The sequence below is a fragment of the Phyllobates terribilis genome, unplaced genomic scaffold, assembly GCF_046119375.1.
Source record: "Phyllobates terribilis strain yellow unplaced genomic scaffold, ASM4611937v1 Scaffold_9__5_contigs__length_417890890, whole genome shotgun sequence".
Lineage (NCBI taxonomy): Eukaryota > Metazoa > Chordata > Amphibia > Anura > Dendrobatidae > Phyllobates > Phyllobates terribilis.
Window position 1 is genome coordinate 19,855,865 of NW_027362769.1, and position 17,723 is coordinate 19,873,587.

General features: G+C 42.6%; 1 protein-coding gene across 4 annotated transcripts in view; it reads right to left on the minus strand.

Moving 5' to 3' along the window:
* The window catches only part of PIKFYVE (phosphoinositide kinase, FYVE-type zinc finger containing), a 284,611-nt gene that overhangs the window by 68,174 nt on the left and 198,714 nt on the right, over positions 1-17,723 (minus strand). For all 4 annotated transcript variants that reach the window (XM_073646326.1, XM_073646322.1, XM_073646325.1 and 1 more), the window contains 3 exons: positions 6,609-6,692; positions 3,550-3,650; positions 93-257 (listed from right to left, as the gene is read on the minus strand). In XM_073646326.1, the coding sequence (XP_073502427.1) occupies positions 93-257; positions 3,550-3,650; positions 6,609-6,692 (350 nt within the window). The remainder of the gene's footprint in view (positions 1-92; positions 258-3,549; positions 3,651-6,608; positions 6,693-17,723) is intronic.

Genomic DNA, 17,723 nt, shown 5'->3' on the forward strand with positions numbered 1-17,723 from the left:
ATGATTTGCCGCGCCATGATGCACCGAGCGCCTGAACTTGGTTTGAGCAGTCATTCTGAGCTGACAGAAGCCCTTTAGCATTTTAGTAGTACCTTGATTTTCAGCTCCTTGGTTTTCGCCCCCATCTCTGCCCATCTGCCCCACTTGATAGTAAGCGCTGTCAGCACCTCTTAAGGTTTCCTTTCTCTGTGCCGATAGGTCTGGACTTTTCCCACCAGTTCCACGAAAAAATGATAAGACCCCTGAAGACTTTTTAGCTGAAAGAGAAAACAATTCCATGAGATAAACATCTATGTAACTATAACAGAATTGACTAAATCTTTATTATTTTTCCCTCTGTCAGTATAAAGAAAAATGATAAATGTTCACACTGGCCATCGAATCCCTGAATACTCCGACACTGGATGTAAAAGGTAACATCTCTATTATAAAGCTAGAAGCAGGTCATAGAGAGGGCTGGGAGGACATGTCCATCCCTTCCATTCCTAGCACAACAGTTAATGGGACATAGTCTCACTTACCGAGCACATTGCCTGCTACAAAGCAAAGATCTGCTCCTGAGCTTGCAGCAGCTCAGGCAGGACTGGTGCAGCCATAGTCATTTACAGAAGATAGAAAAAATATACAGATGAAAAAAATAGCATGTGTAAAGGGGTATTCCCACACCAGAAAGTGATAGCATATTGCTAGAATAACACAGAACTGTATGGTGAGGGGGGACCTGACCTCTGGGACCTGCAGATATCCTGAGAAAAAGGGGACTTCAGCACTGATACAACATAACAGCCACAGGGTTTACCTGTAAGGCGACCCAGGGGCCAGAACCGCTACCAATCAAAGTGATGGCATAACCAAACAAGAGACCATTTTATAACATCGGAACTCCCCTTTATTTCTGTACTAACTGACATTATGAATTTAAAGTAACTCTACTTTTAAATTACAGCAAGACTGCAATAGTCCGTGCCATGGCACCTTAGAGGGCTTCCAAAATCTAGATTTATTGCTTCGAGTCACCAGGTTTGAGTGTAATGCCACATAATAAAAGGCAGCAGACACCAATTCTCCCAGAATAAACACGGGAATCAGTCTAATAACGAGAACTACATCCTGACCAGAGGACGCACATCTACAAAGTGTTAATGTTAGTGAAAAAAGGGATCCTTTCTTTGCAACAAAAAAAATCTGCTTTTAAAGTCTATGAAGTTCTGCCCGGTGTGGAGAATGCTCTTCCATACAGTTATATCAATCACATAAATAGTTCTAGGAGTATAAAGCAAGCTGCATGAAAGAGCCATGAGAGACGACCGAAGAGAAGAACCTTCTAAGGATGCCGGCCAGTAACAATGGAAGTCCGGATGACAAAGCCTTTCTGGATATGATGAAATGAACGTGTAGCATCGCCCTCCTAAAGGTCAGACCTTTATTAATTCTGAATTCACTTTACAAATCGTTCACACAGTTGGGGGAATTCATCCAGATTTAGAAGTCAGTGTTGATGCACGGTCCGCTGAGTAAAAATCATTTTGTGCTGTAAGTTGTGGTGAATTTGTCGTGCAGTGACCAGCAATGCCCCTCTTCCTCTAAGGTCTGCCCACTTTTCAAAAAGTTGGAGGAACTGGAAGAAAATCTCCAAAAGTTTCTAAATCTTTGCATAACTAGGGGCAGCACCAATATTTACAACTTTTCTATCTCGATTTTCTGCCAAAAGAGGCTTGATAAAATGGCCCCATAATCTCATATAGAAATATAGCAGACACTCTTTTCTCAATATCGGACGTGAAATCAGAATAAACCTTTCCCGTTTTAGGTCAGTTAGGATTACCATAATTTTTAATATTTGCCAAAAGCCAGAATAATGAGAGAGAGAATGTTTTAAGGCATTTTTATTACTTACTGCAAAGTCAAAAGTTTACATACACTAAGATTACTATGCCTTTAAACAATTCTGGACAGCCCATATGATGATGTCATGTGTTTTTTGGCAACATCTGAGTTAATTAGAGACATACCTGTGGATGTATTTTAATGCACACCAGACAAGAATGGTAGTGTTGAGTGATTAGGTTTCGTTAACCCTTTCGGCGAGCACACTTGGGTGCTCGCCGAGTATTTTGGCGTGCTCTGCATTTTTTTTTACTGTCGCCGCGCCTGTAAGTGTCACAGCTGTCAGACAGCTGTGGCACATGCAGAGATTGACTCTCAAACAGACGATCTATGCATGTGTCAGAGCTGTCTGACAGCCGTAACACTTGGAGGTGCAGCGACAGTAAAAGAAATGCTGAGCACGCCAAAATACTCGGCGAGCTCCCGAGCGTGCTCGCCGAAAGGGTCAATGAAACCTACACGCTCAACACTAATGAACGTGCTTTGGTCCGACATGTGCATATCAACCCAAGGACAAAAGAAAAAGACCTTGTGAAGATGATGGTGGAAGCTGGTAAGGTTGTGTCAATCACAGTAAAAAGAGTACTGTATCAACATGGGCTGAAAGGCCACTCTGCCAGGAAGAAGCCATTATTCCAAAATAAACATAAAGAAGTCAGATTAATGTTTGCAAATGCACACAGGAACAAAGACCTTCATTTTTGGAGACATGTCCTGTGGTATGATGAAACTAAAATTGAACTTTTTGGTCATAATGACCATTATTACGTTTGGAGGAAAAAGGGAAAAGCTTGGAAGCGTAAGAACACCATCCCAACTGTGTAACACGGGGGTGGCAGCATCATGTTTGTTGGGTTGTTTTGCTGCAGGAGGGACTGGTGCATTTCATAAAATAGATGGCATCATGAGAAAAGAAGATTATGTGGCAATATTGAAACAACATCTCAAGACATCATTCAAAGAATATTGATCTGAATTAGATTTCTCATTCACTTTATATCATGTTAATTGATAACAATAAACTTCTATTTTTGAAAGCTTTCTTACTTTTTAGCTTTTTATGTACACCTGCCCAAAACTTCTGCATGGTAAATCACTCGCTCCTGCTTCCCCTCATTTCCCCATAAAACATACTTCACCTGCAGCTTAATATCCCCAGCAAGATGATAGCCCTTCCCATCGTTTCCCACCAGAACACAGTCTGTACCCGTGAACGGAGAGTGAGTGGACACTCACAGACAATGCACGACACAGGGAGAAGGCGGCATATCATACTATATAGATGGCACATGAGAAAAAGCCATGATGCACAGGCGATAAAAAAAGTGCTATGATCAGAAATAAAAGAACGGTACATTAATGTACACATGCGGTAGATTGTTGTAGACAACTCTGCAGATGAGAAATCCCTATTATACCATTCAATGGGGCCGTTTCTGCTGTAAGTGTGCGGATTTCTGAAGGCTCCATTCAGATAAATGTACCTTTCTGCTAGAAATCTGCATGTCAGTGTAACCTGAAGGTTTTAATGGATGGAAAGTTTGCATATATTGGGCCAATAAAGAACAACCTGTGGTAGCCTTGATCTCCACTTTATAAGATTCAATACGAAAATAAGTATAATCTGCATGGAAACAGGAGAAGGCCCCTGTGCTCATGTACCAGTGCTCGGAGGTTCTGCTTCCACCGTACGGTTAGGCTGAGACAAGCTATTTTCTTGCATTTTTGCCGGACTGCTGGTTTTTGGCCTAATGTCCATCATGCTACAAAACAGAAAAAAAGAAAAGCCAAGAATTAGTTCTAGGATTTTTAATAACATTTACTAACATGTGTATCACATGGTAAAATCCACCATACTCTGCAGACGGGTCGGACCTCCACTTTCCGGATGATAATAAAACCTTTAATTGGTTGCCATTGTTGAGGAGGGGTCATGAATATGGCAGTCATTTATTTCTGCACAATCATGGTTGATCAGTAGTTTTAATTACATTTATAAACCAGTCTTGTGCAGCAACTGCAATTGTTGTTTCCTTCTCACTTACCCACCTTTATAAAGGGGCAATGTCTTGTACTGTACATTCATTCTCCAAGACAATGATGGAAATGCTAGAACACAAGTCTTGTGCAATACAGGTAAACCTATGGGTATACAATGACTTGGCTGGAAACCTGCCAATTATAATGATCTGAAGGCCCCCATACACATTGGACTGGAGTCGACCAAACCGGCCAATATAGGTGGGGTCAGCAGAAAGTCTAATCTGCATGGTAGGCCTTTAAATGGGACCTGTCAGCAGGGTATTCAATCCCTAACTAAAGGCATGAGTATAAAACCCATTTAATGCTTATTACAGTCATACCTTGCTTGTAGTATGACATGGGCTGTCAGGGAGAGATTAAGAAAATATGAACCATTTCTCCCAAACCCCTCTTCACCACTCTCTTATCTACCATTTGTCACAAGAGAAGAGCTGACAGTCCAGCATCTGTCTCTCTGCAAATTATCACCTACAGCAGAAGTGACTTGTAAAGCTATAACCTAATTAAAAAACGAGGGTGTTTCTCCCTGGAGGCAGCAGGGGATGCTTAGACACCGGCTTGCGATAAATTTACGTGTAGCTGTTGAAGCTTGCTTCCCAGGATGAAAAAGGGAATTTAAGAGGGTCCCACGATGCCTGGCACCGATACGAAATATGGAATAACTCAAGTTCCATAATTCTGATAATAAGGAGACCCATATTTTTAGTGGCAGTGTCAGCCAAGGAACAAGATGCTTATTTTTCGTAGCTGTAAGCCCCTCCGGGGAGCTGTAGCGCTAGAGAACCAGAATAACGGATCACAGCTACACCATGTGTGGTCTCTAAATGAAAGTAAAATCATAATAGAAAATATGGTATCACTTTTGGGCTTCTGGGATCAACCAGTGATAAGTTATCCCAAAAACCAGATATCTTAAATAAAATGTGCAGGCTAGAGTCCAGCCCCATGATGTTAGCACAGGGGGTGTGTGGGAAGATCTTCCCTTAGGCATAAAAGAGTCCACGGAGGATAGATGAGCATTCGTTGCCAAGGGGGTATAGATACTATAAGCAACGTATCGCGTTTGATAACGCTCAAATCAAATCAGGGAACCCCTCCTCCAGCTATACTGATTCGTCTCTGCGAACTCTATAGTAAGTTTCTTCAGTAATCCTGTTTATTTTATGTAACTGTCTATTCTGTATTGGAAATCCCCTTTTGTATATTTTTCATAAAACTGCCACCCTTTTGGATTAAATATAAAATTGAATAGGCCTGTTTCTTTTGTCCTGTAATCGTTCCCTCCTCCGAAGCCATATACGCTACCAGAACGCAGGCGTCCGACCAGACCTGTATTATATTTCAAATCTGGCCGGTGGTGGCGGCAGAGAATAATAATAATAATAATTGAGCTATCGTGAAGCTGACAGTGACTGTAAGGGTGGTATACACATATTCCATGCGTTGGAATCCGGAGGTGTGACGCCATACGCTCATTGGTCGCTTGCCGATACCTATGTAGTGAGTAATCGAGATCGTGTGCTCGCATATTCCTGACGAAATCCTGACAGAGTGACGGCAACGGTGAGATATTATGTGATTTCCCAGTTGTCGTCTCTGTGGAACCCTGGCATGGGCCATTTTGAGAAATCCATCCTTGAAGATATAATCACAAGGGCATTGGTGCGGGCACTATACTTCCATGGTTACGACCAACAACTAACTAAATGTCACTATGTCAGTGGCCGTAACCATGGATAGCTAAGCAACTGCAATGCCCTGCACATGGGGCAAGTGATATAGCCTACCAGGAGAACTAGCCCATATTTCTAATTGGAGAAATTTGATAATATTATTATTACACCTACTACATATTGAAATAGAGTCTTGGGGATGGGAATACCCGTTTAACACTTCAAGGATTGATTTCTCAAAAATTCCCTCACTAAATACTTCAAGCATGGTATGAATGTGAAAAGCATTAACAGGGCTTTACACTCATACTTAGGGGTCGTATATTCTAACATTCCTCTAACACTCCCATGACAGTTGTTGAGGAAAAGAATGATCTTGCCAGTTGCAATTTGATGGCAGATGTTTTGGTTCTCCCTGGAGAAGTCTGGCTCTCAGAGAACACAGGAGCGAAGCAGTCCTGTATGAGTGGGGAAGTCTGGAGGGATCGCCATCAGCCAAACAATCTAATGGGTAAGGGGGCCCCAATAAAGGATCAGTACTTTTCTTGCAAACAGCTATTATGCCAAAGTGAATGTGATGGGCCATTCGTAAGTAAATCTCCACACCGGCTATAGCTCATGGTGAAATTTACACGAGATGTCTTCATAAGGAACAGATGTGCCACAATAACAGCCGACATGGATTTTGTAAATCGATTTCCTAAGAAACGACGATCTCCCTTTCACATTCTTGCCCCTATAATAGCATTTCCTAAGTGAAATAACAGAAAGAATGAGCGTGGCAGTGCTGTCCCACTAATGACAAGTAATAATTGGCTCCCGTGGGAACAAGGCTGTGACTTTGTGCTTGTTCAGCAGTGACTGCACGGTTGTGCGGCTCATCAGTTCACTCTTCCATTTCTATCGCTCTGAAGTACAGGAACGGAAAACATTCAACTTCACGTTCCTTTCATCAGGTAGACGGCAATATACAGAATAGAGCGGGATGAGAAACGCTGAACATACCCGCTGGGCAGAGCGCCATCCTCTGGGCAGATCTTCAGCGAGGCCTTAGACAAGTCATCCAGTGCATTTCTGTATTCTTTACAGCTTGAAATTAAGCAGAGCAGAGAAACGTCATCAATTATTATCCTGCAATGTTCACATTCTATAATGTATTATTAATCCATTTCCTCGCAGCACTTAACTTCACACGCTGCCAGAGACAGCCTCTTAAAAAGTACAGATTATCATGAAAGATGGAGGACAGCCATCATGAGAGTTTACAAGGAACAATTACAGAAATAACTTTTTAGCAGAAACTAAAGATTTCTTACATATTTTATTGATCAGTAGCAATAAATGTTTGAGTAGCAGCTTCACCAACAAGCTAACTCGTTATTACAGAAATTCTCCAGTATCCTCAGCCTTATTAAAGGGGACTTTTCAGTTCTCCTGATGTGACTAGTGATTGCTCTTCAGTAGTCCCCAAAATAATAAGGGTGTGTGCACACACTGCGATTATGTCACATTTTTGTGCTAAGATTTGTCACAGAGCCTGAAGAATTTCCTAGTACCTGAAAGTGAATGAGAATCCTGATGTCTCCCGCAGACGCTGCTTACTTATATCCGCTGCATGTCTATTCTTTCAGCGTTTTTGCTGCAGATTTCACCCATATTAATGAGTAGGAAAAATACATTACACACATTAAAAAATGCAACAAAAACACATGTAATTTATGCTGCATTTTTACTGCCAACATATCAGTATTTGCAGCAGATTGTTCTGCTTTTTTTTAATCAAATAACTTTTATTAAAACATTTTAAAACATGAACAGGTAGGTTCACAATCACACATTTAAATTCCCCCCCACATTACGTAAAATAGGTCTGCGTCAGGATTGCCACACCTATAAGGCTATGTGCCCACGATGCAGAAATGCTCCGGATTTTTTTCCTGAGCGTTTCTGCATCTCCCTGGCAGAAAAAAACGCATGCGGATTGTACATGCGGATTGTACATGCAGATTGTACATGCAGATTGTACATGCAGATTGTACATGCAGATTGTACATGCAGATTGTACATGCAGATTGTACATGCAGATTGTACATGCAGATTGTACATGCAGATTGTACATGCAGATTGTACATGCAGATTGTACATGCAGATTGTACATGCAGATTGTACATGCGTTTTTCCTGCCAGGGACAAGCGGAAGTGAAGCGTCTTCACATGCATTTCCGCATGCGGGTTGACAAGCGCTTTCCAAGCGATTTTAGCATCACTTGGAAAGTGCTTGTCAACTTGTTCACACTATATAAATCCATGCAAATGGCATGGATTTATATAGTGTGACCCCAAAGAATGGTAAAAAATAAAAAAAATAAATCTATACTTACCTTCTGATGGCCCCCGCAGTCTTTATTCGATCCATCCTGGCTTGCCGGCAGCTCACGGTACACTGAAGGACCTGCCATCACATGACTAAATGACGTCAGCGCAGGTCCTTCAGTCCATCGCGATCTGCCGGCAAGCGGAGACAAGCACACTGCGGGCCATCAGAAGGTAAATATAATTTTATTTTTTATTTTATTTTATTTTTTTTACAGGTTCTATGGTACCCGGGTCCGGAGGAGAGTCTCCTCTTCTCCAGACCGGGGTACCATCCGTACATTGAAACACATGGAATCCGCATCTATAGATCCAGTGATGCGTAATCCATGCGTTCCAATGCAAGTCAATGGCGGTGAAAATGCAGCACTTCCGCAAAATAATTGGTAGTGCTGCGTTTTTTTTCCGCAATGATAATCTGCAGCGGAAATTTCCGCAGCATGTGAACAGCACATGCTGCGGAAATTTCCGCAGCATGTGAACAGCACATGCTGCGGAAATTTCCGCAGCATGTGAACAGCACATGCGGATTATCATTGGGGAACATGGCAGGCCTTCTGCCATGCGTTTTTTAAGCGTTTCTGCAGCGTTTTTGCCGCTGCGGAAAGGCTTAAAAGACACATCGTGGGCACACAGCCTAACAATTTGAGTAGTTTTTGTAACCAAACTTATATAGGCGCAAAGGGGTGTTATATACTCTATGGATCAAATAGTATTGCAAAAGCATTTGCCCTTCACTTGTCGACACTAATGGCATGGACTGTACAATATCTTCCCATGTATCTTACTCTATTGTGCCCAGGTCTTGTTCCCATTTAGTTTTAAGATTGATACCTCGTTTTTTTAAGGACCTGTTCCATTAGACATTTATAGTGGACCGAGATTACCCCTCTCGTCAACCCCTTCCCCACCACTGTGTCCAAGAAAGCTGTTCCTCTGCTTTGGATAACGGGCTCCAGACCCTTCTGTATTGTAAAGGCATGCCTTAAGTGCAGGTACTTATAAAATCCCTTACTTGAGACCCCAAACTCATTTTGGAGCTCCTGGAATAATTTGAACCTATTATCCTTGACTAATTGTACAAACTTAGAGAATCCCAATCTTTGCCACTGTCTGAACCCCTCCAGTCTATCGAATTCTGGGTAGTTAGATTTGTTTCATACGGGTGAGTATTTTGAGTACCCCACCATGCCCATCATCTCTTTAACTTTAGACCATATTTTGTGAATCCCTCTTATTGTTCCTCCCACTAGCTCGTAATTCTTTTATCTGCCTCCTTCCAAAGCCTCCACTAGATTGCTCACTCCCAATACATGCCTAATCATTCTAGCAGATGAGGATGGGAGCTGGACTCTCCCACTCCCTCAAATGCTAGAGTTGTGAGGAGACATAGTACACCAGTGGGTCAGGAACTGCAAGCCCTCCATCCTCCTTTGGTCTCTGCAGGGTCTCGAGCTTTATCCTTGGAACCTTTTTTTTCCATACTAAGTCTCTGAAAATTCTATTAACTTTATAAAATACTTGCAAAGGGAGCCATATTGGTGCATTGTGCAGCAGGTACATTAATTGTGGCAAGAGGATCATCTTAATTAGATTGATTCTCCCCATCACCGACAAGGTGAACTTATACCAAGCCGCTATTTTGTTTTGGAATTTACTCAGAAAGGGGTCAACATTTAGGGATACATACAGTACAGACCAAAAGTTTAGACATACCTTCTCATTTAAAGATTTTTCTGTATCTTCATGACTATGAAAATTGTACATTCACACTGAAGGCATCAAAACTATAAATTAACACATGTGGAATTATATACTTAACAAAAAAGTGTGAAACAACTGAAAATATGTCTTATATTCTAGGTTCTTCAAAGTAGCCACCTTTTGCTTTGATGACTGCTTTGCACACTCTTGGCATTCTCTGGATGAGCTTCAAGAGGTAGTCACCGGAAATGGTTTTCAATTCATAGGTGAACCCTGTCAGGTTTAATAGGTGGGATATCTTGCCTTATAAATGGGGTTGGGACCATCAGTTGTGTTGTGCAGAAGTCTGGTGGATACACAGCTGATAGTCCTACTGAATAGACTGTTAGAATTTGTATTATGGCAAGAAAAAAGCAGCTAAGTAAAGAAAAATGAGTGGCCATCATTACTTCAAGAAATGAAGGTCAGTCAGTCCGAAAAATTGGGAAAACTTTGAAAGTGTCCCCAAGTGCAGTTGCAAAAACCATCAAGCGCTACAAAGAAACTGGCTCACATGAGGACCGCCCCAGGAAAGGAAGACCAAGAGTCACCTCTGCTTCTGAGGATAAGTTTATCCTAGTCACCAGCCTCAGAAATCGCAGGTTAACAGCAGCTCAGATTAGAGACCAGGTCAATGCCACACAGAGTTCTAGCAGCAGACACATCTCTTCAACAACTGTTAAGAGGAGACTTTGTGCAGCAGGCCTTCATGGTAAAATAGCTGCTAGGAAACCACTGCTAAGGACAGGCAACAAGCAGAAGAGACTTGTTTGGGCTAAAGAAAACAAGGAATGGACATTAGACCAGTGGAAATCTGTGCTTTGGTATGTCCAAATTTGAGATCTTTGGTTTCAACCACTGTGTCTTGGTGCGACGCAGAAAAGGTGAACGGATGGACTCTACATGCCAGATTCCCACCGTGAAGCATGGAGGAGGAGGTGTGATAGTGTGGGGGTGCTTTGCTGGTGACACTGTTGGGGATTTATTCAAAATTGAAGGCATACTGAACCAGCATGGCTACCAAAGCATCTTGCAGCGGCATACTATTCCATCTGGTTTGTGTTTAGTTGGACCATCATTTATTTTTCAACAGGACAATGACCCCAAACACACCTCCAGGCTGTGTAAGGGCTATTTGACCAAGAAGGAGAGTGATGGGGTGCTACGCCAGATGACTTGGCCTCCACAGTCACCAGACCTGAACCCAATCGAGATGGTTTGGGGTGAGCTGGACCGCAGAGTGAAGGCAAAAGGGCCAACAAGTGCTAAGCATCTCTGGGAACTCCTTCAAGATTGTTGGAAGACCATTTCCGGTGACTACCTCTTGAAGCTCATCAAGAGTATGCCAAGAGTGTGCAAAGTAGTCATCAAAGCAAAAGGTGGCTACTTTGAAGAACCTAGAATATAAGACATATTTTCAGTTGTTTCACACTTTTTTGTTAAGTATATAATTCCAAATGTGTTAATTCATAGTTTTGATGCCTTCAGTGTGAATGTACAATTTTCATAGTCATGAAAATACAGAAAAATCTTTAAATGAGAAGGTGTGTCCAAACTTTAGGTCTGTACTGTACTCCTCCATATTCTCACTTATTTTTATCGCAAGGTATTTAAATGAGTGAACAATTTTAATTTGTCCCACTTCCATCGCTTCATGTGAGAGCTTAGTTCCCACAGTCATGAGTGCTGATTTGTCCCAATTATTAGAGGGGCCTGACAAAGAACCATAATTGCCATAGCTTCCCTTAGTGATTCCGGCCAGTTGTCTAGAAAGTGAAGAATATCGTCCGCATACAATACGATTTCTTCTTGGTGGTCCCCGTAGGGGAAGCCTTGAATTATTGGGGAGAGGCGGATTGCCGCAGCCAGTGTCTCTATAGCTATGTGGAACAACAATGGAGAACGTGGGCATCCCTGCCTCGTGCCCTTTTGCAAGGAAAACAGACCAGATTTAAGGTTGGTAACCTGAATTTTGGCTTGGGGGCAGAATAAAGAAGCTTAATCCAGGAGATAACTTTGTTCCCAAATCCCATATGTGACAGTGTACTCCACAGAAAAGCCCACTCTATACTGTTAAAGGCTTAGCTGCATCCAAAGATGCTATGGCCCTATAGCTATTATTATGATTGGGAGAGGGTTATTGGGAAGCTGAAGGTTCAGGTACAGTCTACGTATATTAACCGCTGTTGACATATTTGGCATAAAGCCTGCCGGGTCTTGATGAATTATGGACGTTATTACTTTGTTATGCCTATTGGCTAGCAGCTTGCCAGAATCTTAATGTCAAAAGAAAGTATTGAAATAGGACGGTAAGATTCTGGGAGCAGCAAATTCCTTCCCTGCTTTGGAATCACTACGCTTATGGCCTCGTTCATGGACGGTGGAAGCCTCCCCCTCTATAATGCCTCTTTGAAAACCTCTAGCAGTTGTGGGAGAATATATTTGCTATATTTTTTGTAGACCTCTACCGGAATACCGTCCTCTCCAGGTGACTTACAGGTGCATCTCACTAAATTAGAATATCAAAAAGTTAATTTATTTCAGTTCTTCAATACAAAAAGTGAAACTCATTATCATTACAGAGTGATCTATTTCAAATGTTTATTTCTGTTAATGTTGATGATTATGGCTTACAGCCAATGAAAACACAAAAGTCATTATCTCAGTAAATTAAAATACTTTATAACACCAGCTTGAAAAATTATTTTAAAATCCAAAATGTTGGCCTACTGAAATGTATGTTCAGTAAATGCACTCAATACGTGGTCAGGGCTCCTTTTGCATCAATTACTGCATCAATGCGACGTGGCATGGAGGCGATCAGCCTGTGGCACTGCTGAGGTATTATGGAAGCCCAGGTTGCTTTGATAGCAGCCTTCAGATCGTCTGCATTATTGGGTCTGGTGTCTCTCATCTTCCTCTTGACAATACCCCATATATTCTCTATGGGGTTAAGGTCAGGTGAGTTTGCTGGCCAATCAAGCACAGTGATACTGTTGTTTTTAAACCAGGTATTGGTACTTTTTGCAGTGTGGACAGGTGCCAAGTGCTGCTGGAGAATGACATTTCCATCTCCAAAAAGCTTGTCGGCAGAGGGAAGCATGAAGTGCTCTAATATTTCCTGGTAGACGGCTGCGCGGACTTTGGTCTTGATAAAACACAGTGGACCTACACCAGCAGATGACATGGCTCCCCAAACCATCACGGATTGTGGAAACTTCACACTAGACCTCAAGCAGCTTGGATTTTGTGCCTCTCCACTCTTCCTCCAGACTCTGGGACCTCGATTTCCAAATGGAAATTGGAACTCTGGGACCTTGTGGAGTGTGTCAATGACTACCTTCTGGACATCTCTCAAGTCAGCAGTCTTCCCCATGATTGTGGAGCCTACTGAAACAGACTAAGGGACCTTTTTAAATGCTTAGGAAGCCTTTGCAGGTGTTTTTTGCTAATTATTTTAAATTTACTGAGATAATGACTTTTGTGCTTTCACTGACTGTAAGCCATAATCATCAAATTAACCCCTTTCTGACATGGTCAGTAATAGTATGTTCCTGTGCCCTGGGCCTATTGGGCCAGGGACGTACTATTAAGCAGAATGCGATCGCTCCCACACACAAGTGGTGGGGGGCGATTGTCACCAGGTGTCAGCTGATTGTCACAGCTGACACCCGGTACTATGTGCCAGGAGCAGTCCTGCATCGCTCCCGGCACATTAACCCCCAAAATGCTGCAATCGAAGTTGATGACAGCATTCCGGCGGCAAGGGAGGTAAGCGCAGATAATTACCTCCTCACCAGCGTACCTCGCTGTTTGTGCGGGCTCCCGATGCTTGTCATGGTGACCCTATGTCTATGTCTAGTCGGGTGACCAGACAGCAGGAAGTAAGGTAGACTGCTCAGTGCGCAGTCTAACTAACTTGTGTGCGCAAGGCTGCAGCCTGCATAGCAAAGAGATGCTGCTGCAGCATTTCTATTATATATAGGCGATCTGGGTGAAAAAAATGAAAGTCCCATAGTGGGACAAAATATAAAAGTTAAAAAAGAATAAGAGTGAAACAAAAAATAAAAACAAAATTGGAAAAATATTTTAAAAAAAAGAAAAAAATAATCCCAAAAAATAAAAATATATTGTACCCATGAATAAATATTATTCTGAAAAAAAAACATAACAAAGGTACACACATTTGGCATCGCCGCGTCCGGAATGACCTGACCTATAAAACTGTCGCACTAGTTAACCCCTTTAGTGAACACGGTATAAAATAAAAAATTAAGCAAAAAACTATGCTTTAACATCATACCGCCAAACAAAAATGGAATAAAACGCAATGAAAAAGACAAATGTAAATAAAAATGGTACTGCTGAAAACGTTATCTTGTCCCGCAAAAAACAAGCAGCCATACAGCTCCATCAGCTGAAAAATAAAATAAGTTATAACTCTCAGAATAAAGCGATGCAAAAAAATTATTTTTTCTAAAAAATAGCTTTTATTGTGTAAAAGCACCAAAACATTAAAAAACACTATAGAAATGTAGTACCGCTGTAAACGTACTGACCAGAAGACTAAAGCTGCCTTATCAATTTCACCACACACAGAACGGCATAAAAAAAAAACAAAAAAACAATTCCTGAATTGTTGGTTTTTGTTTATTCTGCCTCCCAAAAATCGGAATAGAAAGTGATCAAAAAATGTTACTTGCCTGAAAATGGTACCAATAAAAACGTCAACTCTTTCCGCAAAAAACAAGCCATGACATGACTCTGTTGGCCGAATCATGGAAAAATTATAGCTCTCAAAATATGGCCATGCAAAAACTAGTCTTTGCAAAAAAAGCATCTTTTAGTGTATGACAGCTGTCAATCATAAAAACCCGATATGATTCTGTTATCGCTGTAATCTCACCAACCGGAAGAATAAAGTCGTCTAATCACTTATACCGCATGAGGAAAGGCATAAAAAATAAACTTTAGGGTTGTGCTAGGGTTAGAGTTAGGGTTGGGCTAGGGTTCGGGTTATGCTTTAGGGTTGTGCTAGAGTTAGGGTTGGAAATTTTTCAAAAGTAAATAAAAAAAAAAAATGCTGACGATATGGCGACTAGTGTTGAGCGCAAGTGCTCGCTACTTGAGTCTGCATCGGGTACTCAGGTATGCACCATGTATGGCGGGTGCTCCAGTGACATGTGGGAAATGTTATTTCTTAACTATTTTGTGTGACATATCTCTCCGATTTAAGGGCATGAAAATTTAAAGTTTGAAAATTGCAAAATTTTCATTTTTTCGCCAAATTTCCGATTTTTTTCACAAATAAACGCAAATCATATCAAAGAAATTTTACCACTATCATGAAGTACAATATGTCACGAAAAAACAATCTCAGAATCAGTGGGATCCGTTGAAGCGCTTCTGAGTTATTACCTCATAAAGTGACAGTGGTCAGAATTGTAAAAATTAGCCTGGTCATTAATGTGCAAACCACCCTCGGGGGTAAAGGGGTTAACACAAATAAACACTTGCAATAGATTATTCTGTTTGTAATGACTCTATATAATATATGAGTTTCACTTTTCGTATTGAAGAACTGAAATAAATTAACTTTTTGATGATATTCTAATTTAGTGAGATGCACCTGTATTATTTGATAAGGAGCTCAAGGCTTCTTCTAATTTCCCAAGTGAGAGTGGTTCGTCTAGGAGTTGGGATTCTATACTAGTCAGTGTAGGAAGAGAGAGAGGGGAAAGGAAGCCCTCCAGGTCTTCAGACGTGGGTTGTACCTTGGAGGTGTATAGTGAAGCATAAAAATCCCTAAACACTCCAAGTATATCCGGGGGAGAGCATAGCTCTTCTCCTGATGAATCTTTAATAGCCCCAATACATGATGATTTTTGTTGTGCCTTGACAACCATAGCCAGCATGTGCCCCATCTTCTCCCCTTCTTCGCAAAATGCCCATTTCATAAAGAACCTCTTATTAGTCGCTTTTGTAATTACCATATTTTTCGAACTATAAGACGCACCAGACCTTAAGACGCACCTAGGTTTTAGAGGAGGAAAAAAGAAAAAAAATGTAAGCAAAAAATGTGGTCACGATGCACTATTAAGGGGGAGGGGGTCTGCTGCTGACACTGGTATAGGTGTAATGTCCCCCAATTCTGATAATATCCACCATCCAGGTAGATATACCCCCCTTCCTATTATACGTGTCCCCCATCCCCATCCTGGTATGCATGGCACAGCAATCCCCATCCTGGTATGCATGGCACAGCAATCCCCATCCTGGTATGCATGGCACAGCAATCCCCATCCTGGTATGCATGGCACCCCTCATCCTTATCCTGGTATGCACGGCACCCCTCATCCTTATCCTGGTATGCATGGCACCCCTCATCCCTATCCTGGTATGCATGGCACCCCTCATCCCTATCCTGGTATGCATGGCACTCCTCATCCCTATCCTGGTATGCATGGCACCCCTCATCCTTATACTGGTATGCATGGCCCCCGCATCCTTATCCTGGTATGTATGGCCCCTTCATCCTTATCCTGGTAAGTATGGGCCCCTCATCCTTATCCTGTTATGTATGGCCCCCTCAACCTCATATGTATGGCCCCCTCATCCTTATATGTATGGCCCCCTCATCCTCATATGTATGGCCCCCTCATCCTCATATGTATGGCCCCCTCATCCTCATATGTATGGCCCCCTCATCCTCATATGCATGGCCCCCTCATCCTCATATGCATGGCATCCTCATCCTGGTATGCATGGCCCCCTCATCCTTATCCTGGTATGTATAGCCCACTCATCCTTACACTGGTATGTATGGCCCCCCTCATCCTTATTCTAGTATGCGTGGTCCCCCTAATCCCCATCACGCTGCACATAAAAAAAATTAACACTCCTACTCACCTTTCTTCTCTCGCCTCCAGCACTGTGTCCTTTCTGCCCACACTGATCTCGCCATGTGAGTCGCGCATGACGCCACTGCCATGCGCAGCTTACAAGGAGAGATCAGCTGCCGGAAATCACTGCTCCCCACGCCGGGACTGTGTGTGCGGGGAGCAGTGACTTCATGCTCCTCAATAGCGGCAGTAGCAGGAGCCGCGCAGCGGATACACTGTGTGAAGCTATTAAGGAGCATGAATATTCATTTTCTTTAGCAGCGGGGACAGTGTAGGCGGCAGCAGGCAGCTGCTGCCTGCTGTGCCCCGCTCCTCCGCCGCAACCGCTCCCCCCACACCCAACACAGTATATATACACTGCTCAAAAAAATAAAGGGAACACTTAAACAACAGAATATAACTTCAAGTAAATCAAACTTCTGTGAAATCAAACTGTCCACTTAGGAAGCAACACTGATTGACAATCAATTTCACATGCTGTTGTGCAAATGGAATAGACAATAGATGGAAATTATTGGCAATTATCAAGACACACTCAAAGGAGTGGTTCTGCAGGTGGGGACCACAGACCACATCTCAGTACCAATGCTTTCTGGCTGATGTTTTGGTCACTTTTGAATGTTGGTTGTGCTTTCACACTCATGGTAGCATGAGATGGACTCTACAACCCACAGAAGTTGCTCAGGTAGTGCAGCTCATCCAGGATGGCACATCAATGCGAGCTGTGGCAAGAAGGTTTGCTGTGTCTGTCAGTGTAGTGTCCAGAGGCTGGAGGCGCTACCAGGAGACAGGCCAGTACACCAGGAGACGTGGAGGGAGCCATAGGAGGGCAACAACCCAGCAGCAGGACCGCTACCTCCGCCTTTGTGCAAGGAGGAACAGGAGGAGCACTGACAGAGCCCTGCAAAATGACCTCCAGCAGGCCACAAATGTGCATGTGTCTGCACAAACGGTTAGAAACCGACTCCATGAGGGTGGTATGAGGGCCCGACGTCCATAGATGGGGGTTGTGCTCACAGCCCAACACCGTGCAGGATGCTTGGCGTTTGCCACAGAACACCAGGATTGGCAAAGTCGCCACTGGCGCCCTGTGCTCTTCACA